The sequence below is a fragment of the Montipora capricornis genome, chromosome 3 (assembly GCF_036669925.1).
Source record: "Montipora capricornis isolate CH-2021 chromosome 3, ASM3666992v2, whole genome shotgun sequence".
Lineage (NCBI taxonomy): Eukaryota > Metazoa > Cnidaria > Anthozoa > Scleractinia > Acroporidae > Montipora > Montipora capricornis.
The window spans coordinates 68,698,861-68,708,860 of record NC_090885.1 but is presented as its reverse complement, the minus strand read 5'-3'; the positions used below and the strand labels follow the sequence as shown (position 1 = coordinate 68,708,860).

The following is a 10,000-nucleotide window of genomic DNA, read 5'->3' as shown; positions in this document are numbered from 1 at the left end:
TCTGGTAAAATTTAAGGATGTATTCATACCGTGGCTTAATTTTTTGCCAATGTTTGAGTAGACGAAAAGGGCTAAAAGTACGTAATTTAGAAAAGGGGAACAAATGCAAGTGGAAGTATTATCATGAGAAGTACAGCCATTCCAATAGATGGTGGAACATTTTCTTGTGGCATTTGAAAAGGAACCAGAAGCAAATTTAACTTTATTTATAGTTGGTTTACTTGAATTTGTAGCTGATTTCTTGGATGAACACAGACGCGTTCTTGACCAGCGTCTCCAGCCAGTTGTCAGAGAGATCACTGATAGCCGTGCTAGGACAAGAGATGAACTTGAGGGTATGAACTTGATGCTAGTACTGCCATTGAAGAAAAATGCTTGGAAAACTGAGTGGTTTTAATTGGGGGGTATTCAGAAAAAAATCCAAATGCTCCCTGAAGAATAGAAGTTGAAATTGTGACCCTCCAAAAATGTTATTATATTTGCCAGATGCACTACCAATGAGCTAAAGGAGGCTTTTAGGGATTAATAGCCATCATAAGCAGGGCTCATTTTTGGCTTTGGGAGCACTTGTGCTACCACTTGTATATTTCTAGGTACACAGCAGAAAATGTTAGGAGCACAGTTTAAATACTGGGATCACCTGTTCCAACAGAAAAGCAGAAATTAAGAAATTATCACGTCATTTTCAGTTTTTTTGTATTTTACTTTGATCTTGTGAACGGGATTTCTTCTTTCACTATGTTATAAGCAATGTTGAACTTGACTTCAAGCTCTCGCTGAAGCTCTTTCCGATGGGCTGTTTCCTGTCTGGCCAAAACTTGTGGATGTACTTTTTGCTACATTGCTGCTTTCAATTTACTGCTACCAATTGTTAACAAAGCAGTCCTTGCAGTAAACGTGGCTCTAATGCTCCTATCAATGTAAATCCCACGGGGGGAGTGCAGGCAAATTATAGGCACTGGATTTGATGCCTGACACTATCCCCCCTGTCGGGCTTTTGATCTCGAAGCGACCCTGGGTACAGTTGACTTTGACCAAAAGAGGTCTGGTATCAATTCAAATGCAGTTTATGCCAAGTCTGTCCCTTAAAGTCCCACTTCATTCTCTTTATCACCCTTGGCTCTCTTTTCTTTTTGCATTGTACGGGAAAAGAGACCGCTGCCATGGCTCGATACTCGCTTTTATCCAACCACCATCCACAACCTTGGACGGGACTCTTCCAACCGCATGCCCCACGATATGTTTGCTGACTGCGACTTGAACCTGCTGTGTCTCGCGCGTACACCTTAGTTGAAATAGGTAACTTGAACCTGAATCAGATATTGCGTGTCTAGCTTTCTGTCTGATTGGTTCACTCAATCTCAGTTAGCAGCTCATATACTGTATGACCTAACATGAAAACATATTTGTGTCAAGTGCTGTCAAGCTGAGAAATTTGTGCTTTAATTTCCAAATGCCCAAGCGGCAGATCTAAAATTTTTAATGAAGTTATAATTGGTGGAAGTAACCGGGTGGCACTAAGAGTCTGGATGCTCCAAATATCTGTGCAGTTATTTAGCTTGATCCTGTTGCTTTAAATTGGGGTATTTTGGATAACTGCCTATAGATACTTAATATATGTCTTGCATTAGTTTTCTCTAAGCCAGCTCAGTTCTTTATTTTTTGTGTATTTGTCATTTGAGTCTTCCATTATTCAGACTCTTTTGTACCCCCCCCCTCCCCATAGTATAAGGTCCAGATAATGATATCTGAGCTGTGCAACATATCTTTTCAAGACCTTCCTTTCATCTCCAGGTTTCTTGAGTTACCTTATCTTATTAACCCATTGACCCTTGAGAAGGACTCTATCTAATGCCAGACGATTTTGCTCGTCCATGGGGGCGTCCTAGGGCGTTTGAGGTGTGAATGAGTTTAAAGTGGTCATGATGTATTGAAACTTACCGAATTTTGTTATGTTTTAGGTCTCTATAGAAGAATAGTGTCATGTGTGTTGTTACGCTCTGGATTGGGCTCACCCACTGACATTGCAGTTGTAAGAGAAGCCACAGGTTTGTGAATGTCACAGTGTCCTTACTCTCTAACCTTAATAGGTGGGTTGGTTGGTGGAATGGTTGGGCAGGAGGGAGAAAGGAAGGGAGGGAGGGAGGGAGAAAATGAGGGTGGCATGGATGACAGAAGGAAGAAAGGAAGGAAAGAAGGAAGGAAGAATGGGAGGGAAGAAGGAAGTAACTAAAGGAAGGTGAGGGAAAGGAGGAAGGGAGGAAGGGATGGAGGGAGGGAGGGAGGGAGAAAATGAGGGTGGCATGGATGACAGAAGGAAGAAAGGAAGGAAAGAAGGAAGGAAGAATGGGAGGGAAGAAGGAAGTAACTAAAGGAAGGTGAGGGAAAGGAGGAAGGGATGGAGGGAGGGAGGGAGGGAGGGAGGGAGGGAGAAAATGAGGGTGGCATGGATGACAGAAGGAAGAAAGGAAGGAAAGAAGGAAGGAAGAATGGGAGGGAAGAAGGAAGTAACTAAAGGAAGGTGAGGGAAAGGAGGAAGGGATGGAGGGAGGGTGGGAGGGAAGAAGGAAGTAACTAAAGGAAGGTGAGGGAAATGAGGAAGGGATGGAGGGAGGGAGGGAGGGAGGGAGAAAATGAGGGTGGCATGGATGACAAAAGGAAGAAAGGAAGGAAAGAAGGAAGGAAGAATGGGAGGGAAGAAGGATGTAACTAAAGGAAGGTGAGGGAAAGGAGGAAGGGAGGAAGGGATGGAGGGAGGGAGAAAATGAGGGTGGCATGGATGACAGAAGGAAGAAAGGAAGGAAAGAAGGAAGGAAGAATGGGAGGGAAGAAGGAAGTAACTAAAGGAAGGTGAGGGAAAGGAGGAAGGGAGGAAGGGATGGAGGGAGGGAGGGAGAAAATGAGGGTGGCATGGATGACAGAAGGAAGAAAGGAAGGAAAGAAGGAAGGAAGAATGGGAGGGAAGAAGGAAGTAACTAAAGGAAGGTGAGGGAAAGGAGGAAGGGAGGAAGGGATGGAGGGAGGGAGAAAATGAGGGTGGCATGGATGACAGAAGGAAGAAAGGAAGGAAAGAAGGAAGGAAAAATGGGAGGGAAGAAGAAAGTAACTAAAGGAAGGTGAGGGAAAGGAGGAAGGGAGGAAGGGATGGAGGGAGGGAGGGAGGGAGAAAATGAGTGTGGCATGGATGACAGAAGGAAGAAAGGAAGGAAAGAAGGAAGGAAGAATGGGAGGGAAGAAGGAAGTAACTAAAGGAAGGTGAGGGAAATGAGGAAGGGAGGAAGGGATGGAGGGAGGGAGGGAGGGAGAAAATGAGGGTGGCATGGATGACAGAAGGAAGAAAGGAAGGAAAGAAGGAAGGAAGAATGGGAGGGAAGAAGGAAGTAACTAAAGGAAGGTCAGGGAAAAGAGGAAGGGAGGAAGGGATGGAGGGAGGGAGGAAGGGAGAGAAGGAGGGAGAAAAAAAAGACAAGAAGAAAAGGAAGAAAACGATGAAGTGTTTGAAACATTGCTTGAAGGAAATATGTTTTTTTCCCTACAGCTGCTCTACAGAGTGTATTTCCTCAAACAGAGCTTGGAACGTTCATGTCACTGACAAAACGTGACAAAGAAAGGCAGCTAAATGAACTCACACTCATTGTGACAGGAATTCGACTTTTCAATCGTGAATGTGGCAAAGGAGGTGAAGGAATCGATGACTGTAAGTAGCAAAACTTAACATACACGTGGAACAAAAGTGTCATTTGTTATTTTCACTTTAGACTATGTTTTTTTTAAAATAGTTTTCTCTAATAATTTCCAAAAATTATTTTATTAAAGCGTTTTCATCTTTTGAAGTTGGAATGGTACACAATCTTGTATCCAGCACATTGAGGGCGATTGTGGACTCTGAAGTTCAACTTTCATTAAACTGTTTTGTTTTTACTACTAAATCATCTTTCTAATGACTGTTGAAAATGGGAACTAACACAGGTGGATTGTACATTAAACTATGTTAATCCCATTTGCTAACTCTAATGTATATGATTGATACATGAAATACAGTGGTTGATTAGAATTTTGTGGGGCTGTAAATGTGGTATCAACCTCTTTAGTTTGGCTTGGTTCATCGAGTTTATAATTGCATCCTATTAGGAAAAAGTGGTTTCTTGTTCATTTGGATGAACATCTTTAACCAGCAAGAAACCAGGTTGAAATAGTCAAAAATGGTTATCTGTGATGAGTGTTGTTTTTGCCATCTCCCACAACTTGTCTTCACAGAGAAGTCTGATTTTCGCTCTTCTCAGGAGTATAACCAAAAATGGCCAACAAAAGTTTTCAATAGGAAATTACAACCTCATCAACTCGAACCTGTCATAGTTGAAACATTTAATCTCGATAGAACATTATCCAATTGACAAGCTCTTGGTGATTCACTTTTTCATTTAGTGCCTGCTATACTCAGTGAAGCTATTCCTGCGACTACACAAAATGTTCAGACTGAAATTCAAAACACAACCAAACTGGCATTCACATATACAGGTAAGTTAATTAACAGTAATTATTGGATGAGGTTGGGAATGATAGCGATAATTATCAAGGCCAAAGTTTGTGTTATCGGATAACACAAACTGAGGCCTTGATAGTTATCGTTATCATGCGAAAACCGAATCCAATAATTGTTTTTAATTAAATACGCTTATTCCTGAGCTGAATTCCACCATAACAAAATTGATCAATCGGCTGGTTAGTGTGTTTAAGGTGATGTCACTTCTGCATGCATAAAACTATTGTCTGTAGGTATGACGTCTATTCTACATATATAAAGTCTATTGTCTGCACTTATGACGTAAGAGAAACAGAGCAGCTCCCAACGTCAGTGGCTCCATAGCTCACTTGGTTAGAGCGTCACACTGGTATCGCGAGGTCATGGGCTCAAACCCCGATGAAGTCCTGAATTTTTCAGGCTTCTCTACGCAATTGTTTAAATTGCGTTGATAACTGTGAGGATCATAGCTTTGCTTGAAATATTCCGTCATAACAAGTTCTTAGTCAGGGTTTTTTAGTGAGGAAAAAGAATGCCAATCTTGGGTTAATTAATAAATATATTATTTAGCAATAATATTATTAAAGCTTATAATGTGTGGATGGTTTTGATTAACCTAACATAGTGCTTTTATTTTTGATCAACTCTGCTACATAAAAAATCCAGGCTTGTCCCGTCCAATCTTGTATTTTTCTAGGGCTTCTTTACAACTGCTCAAGTTAACTGCAATGATAGATTTTACATAGTAACTCATTTCTTAACTGCTTTTTAATAATATGACATTTACGGGTGTGCATTATCTGTCATAGAATAAAAACAGCTGGAGAACAATATCCCTCGGCAATTTTGATTCTCTTGTACTCATCATGTGCATGCAACTTGGGAAATGTTCTTGCAAAAATGTTATGCACCATCAAGTGTTTGAAATTTCGCTGTTATTTTTCAAACATAAAACATAAAAAATAAAGATTTCTTCGTTTAGTTATGACTGAAATGTCCTACCTCTTCTAAAAAGGAAAATTAAATCATTTACGCTTCTCACTTTCACTTAGTTAACCAGTAGCGGCAGCCTTTAAACACATGGAATTGTTACATTTGTCATTCACAGCCTTGATTGAAAATGCTGTCACCGACCAGAAGCCACTAGACGGTCTGTCATTAAATGGACTGAAGGAAGCTTTGATCAACACGCGACAACACGAAGCATTTTTGTCCATTCTACTGGTGAGCTTTAATTCTTTACTTTCCAATCTTAATAGTGACGTCAAGATCATGCGATTATTTGTCTATTAAATCTTGAAATATCATTGAATAGAACGATGTGATGGGCTGTGCCCAGCAAGTTGAGGGCCTGGAGTCACAATTCGCTGCAAGAATGGAAACGTTGAAGAACACAGTGCAATCCAAAACAGCTGTTCCTACTGCGCAAGTTTATGTGAGGATGCTTTAAATGTTAAATTATAAACCGTAGTAAGAGTTACCAAAACTTCAAGAAGGAGGATCGATGGATGAGACATTAAATGAGGCAATTGAAGGAAAGCAACACTAATTTCAGAGTACACCTCCCTTTGGGGTACATAGCTTGTTTCTTGTAGGTGGAATACCACGGGGTTTTGTGGGAACTCAAGTCAGTGTCAAGTCGCCTCTTCAAACCCCACCGGGATCGACACTCAAGGTCCCTAAATGATTGAGAAGGGAATGCTGCTTTTAATCATATGACATCTACAAACAGTTTAATTTTTGTTTAGTTTTCTCGTATGAGTACCGCAATGATAATTAAACTGTTAATTCCTTATCAAGAATACACTTGTTCTGCATCTACATCTACATGTACCAGCACTCCAAAAAGTCCCTTTGACTGAGTATGGCTATTTTTGTTTTCGTGGCCTTATACACCACATAAGCTCTTTGAGACGTCACTGGAAAATTCAGGCCAAACCACAACATCGGGCTTCCTTGCCCTGCTCTTATCGAATAGTGTGTGGGATTTTTAATGTCCCACAGAGGTTTATGAACAAACCTTGTAAGAATTAAGTGGCCTACGATTTACAGTCCTTATCCGAGAAGACTTGAAAGTTTAACCATTTGTGTAATTACAAGAAAGGCAGCATTAATGCTCCTCTGCAGTTATTTTAGGACCCTGAGTGTTGCTCCGGCTGGAGTGGAACTCACAACCTCCTACACAGTAGTTCGATGCTCAATCAACTGAGCCAGCCACTTCAAAAACCATGTGGGACTTTAAAGAACCTACACATTGTTTGCAAAGAACATCCACATCTACATGTCCCAGCACTCGGCAAAGTCCTTTTGACTTATGGCTGTTTTTGCTTTGGTGGCCTAATTGGGAGAACATAATCTCTGGCTGTCAGTGATATGATGTACAACATAGCGCTACATGTATAAAGCAGATTTGCATGAATGTACTTTCAAAGAAAATGTTCTTTAAAATGCTTCATCTGCGACATCTGTATTATCTCATTATTTTGAAACCTCGTGACATATTTTGTTCCTCTCTTGTTTTAGCCTCAGTTCATTACACTCGCGCATTTGTGGACAGGTTTTCAGGACGAGATGGTTCTTTTGAGTGTTCTTAGCAACATTCTGGCAAGTCTGGAGCCATTTACTAAGGTAAATCTTTTGTAATAGTTAAAAAAACTGAGTTTTCATAACAGGCCATTTGGCAGGCATTGGTGCGAAACTCTACGCGAAGTAGTTTTAAAATTTGTTTACAGGTTCATAAAGAAGAATTTACGGAAGAAGTTCTTCAACCGTACTTGGAAGGAATAGAAATTAAGACTGATGATCAGCGGCTGGAAGAGGTATAAATATGTTCTTCATTAGTGAAAAACTGAGCCCGTGGTCTGAAGGGTGGGTCGAGGCCGCAGGTCGTAGGCAGTCCAGGCTAAAGCAACAGCGAACTTTAGCAAGTACAACGCCTTTTCTGAAATTCTTTCGCGATAATTCCAAGACAGGCGGGTCTAAAACAGGGGTCAAGGTAAGACTTCCAAGAAGTTCCTGCTCAACTTGTGAACAACTAAGCCAAAAGTTCGGGAGAAGACAAAACGCGGAGCCCTACTCCATGGAGTACCCTATGGACTACCCAAATGGAGTACCCTAAAAATATTATTTCGAATGCATACTCTTGATCAGCATCTCAAATAGTGCTTACATGAAGTAATCGGCCATCACAACAATAATCGAAAGCTAACCTTTTTAAAATAGACTTAAATACTGTTGCACAATGCTGTTTAAAATGGGTGTTGAGGCTTAAGTAAGCTGCTTACACATGGATCAAGAGTATGCATTCGAAATAGTATTTTTAGGGTACTCCATTTGGGTAGTCCAAAGGGTACTCCATGGAGTAGGGCTCCGCGTTTTGTCCTCTTCCCAAAAGTTCCCCCTAGATCTGAAACTATTTTTTTGGTAGGGTATTTAGGGCTAAGAGACACTTTCGTTGTAAAGGTTCATTAATAAGTCACAGAGTTACATGTACACTGACCTGTGTTTTAGATCCGCCAATCCAGGACATTCGGCATGGAAAGTCTATGAACATTCCACAAATAGAATTGGAATGAACCGTATGTATTGTTTAGAGAAAATTGACAATTTATCCAGTGAAACCCCCGAAAATAATGAAACCAGTGAAACCACGAAACCAGAAGTTCATATAAAAAGTCCATACAAGGTGACAAAACCTTTTCTAGGGGCTCTTCACATGATCCCTGTTGAAGATGAAATTGGTTTCTGTTCATGTGGCGACTTTCAGCCCCGCTTTCAGCCCCGCTTTCAACCCGCTTTCCGAAAAATTTGTGACTCGACCATCCAGGCGTGAAATCTAACGAACAAGCCTGGCGAGAATTTATCGATTTTCTTTGTTTAAGCAACGTCAAATTTCTTTCGACTTTACGTCAACTATCAAATGAAACTATTCCAAGCTTCATTATCGAAGAAAATGCATTGTTTTCCTCCCGGTAACCGGGCTGAAGTGTTCATATGGCAAAATTTCCATCCCGCTTACCGAGATCCTGGTTGGAAAACCGAGATCTCGGCAACTGAGCGAGCCCGCCCTCGGAGTCTCATATGATCACATCGAAATTTTTACAAAGACCTTTGAGGTGAGGCGAGATCTCGGAAACCGGGCTCACATGAAGAGGCCCTTAAATACAAATGCATGTGATCGTTTCATCAGTTGACAACTTCTTGTTTCTTAGCAAACCGTCAATCTCGATATCTATCCTCCCCTTGGGGTCCCCAGCTTGAAAAGGGGTTTGTTGCTTGGCTAGTTCCCTTACTTCTGAAGTGCTTTTTTTTTCGTTAGACGTCCTCAGATGAACACAGAATCGCCAGGAAAGAAATCGACAATGAACGGATTGAGCTGCTGTTTCACGAGACCACACAGAACTTTGACAAACTTCCTATCCAATATCGTGTAAGCCCGCCTCTTGAATGTTTCTTATCATCTAATTTCGCCGTACTTTCAGTATACTAACATGTTTTCGCACTGATTTCATGTCGTGATTTATAGAAAAAATTAAATCCTTGAGTTCTATCTTTCTAAAAAGATAATAAGCGGATAAGATACATGTCTCTGACCCTTTCCCTACCAAGACTGATACTTATATACTTTATTCTACGAACGAAGTGATATATGAAATGAATCATATATTGAACTGCGGATGTGAAATCAAGTGAAGCTGTCATCCTCGCAATTTTAGCAATTTCGTTCAGAAGCCTGAAAAATTCAGGAATTCGACGGGGTTGGAATCCGTGACCTTGCGATGTCGGTGCGACGCTATAACCAACTGAGCTATGAAGCACTGATGTTGGGAGCTGGTCATTTGTGGGTTCAAATGTTCTACGCAATTGCTAAATATCCCGTTCATAACTGCGAGGATCATGGCTTCACTTGATACTTTATTCTGTCTAACGTCAGACGATTTTACTCGTCAATGGGGGTCGATATAGGAGTGAAAGGTTTTTTTTCTTTTCGTCATGAGAAATAGCTCTCCTTTTCTTCATAGGCCTAGAATGCTAGGGTAATTCTAGTTAGTCAACGTCATTTAATGTGGCTCGGGTTCGATTCTCAGAATAGACCATTTTACAGTTGTAGCTAAGTTACCTGGCCTAAGAACGGAAGGGAGGTTTCCGGTTACCCTGTTTTGATACCTTTGTGCTTTAAAACACTATTTACATGATAAGAGCACTGAGGTCTGTATCAATACAAGGTCACCGGCAGCCTCGCAGCCATTCAAAGGCTAGGTCACTGAGCAAAAAAAATTGTAAGATGGCCCATTGGCGACGCCTGTGAGTTTTTCCCTCCTCAAGAACCAACCTATGATTTGATATGATTTCTGTACAGTGTCCCCAATTAGTGCCTTAGCGCTAAATACAGTTGACAATAGAGCGGTTTTCAATTGAGTGTCGAAAGTACTTATCGAATTGCTTATTTCAAAGGTCTCGCGCCATTTTGTCAACCAA

At 41.0% G+C, this 10,000-nt stretch overlaps 1 protein-coding gene across 2 annotated transcripts in view; it reads left to right on the top strand.

Moving 5' to 3' along the window:
• Positions 1-10,000, top strand: part of LOC138041012 (cilia- and flagella-associated protein 206-like) — a 22,044-nt gene that overhangs the window by 5,732 nt on the left and 6,312 nt on the right. For both annotated transcript variants that reach the window (XM_068886773.1, XM_068886772.1), the window contains exons 4-12: positions 234-335; positions 1,962-2,048; positions 3,539-3,697; positions 4,426-4,518; positions 5,631-5,746; positions 5,838-5,957; positions 7,046-7,150; positions 7,255-7,341; positions 8,841-8,951. In XM_068886773.1, coding sequence (XP_068742874.1) covers positions 234-335; positions 1,962-2,048; positions 3,539-3,697; positions 4,426-4,518; positions 5,631-5,746; positions 5,838-5,957; positions 7,046-7,150; positions 7,255-7,341; positions 8,841-8,951 — 980 coding nt within the window. The remainder of the gene's footprint in view (positions 1-233; positions 336-1,961; positions 2,049-3,538; positions 3,698-4,425; positions 4,519-5,630; positions 5,747-5,837; positions 5,958-7,045; positions 7,151-7,254; positions 7,342-8,840; positions 8,952-10,000) is intronic.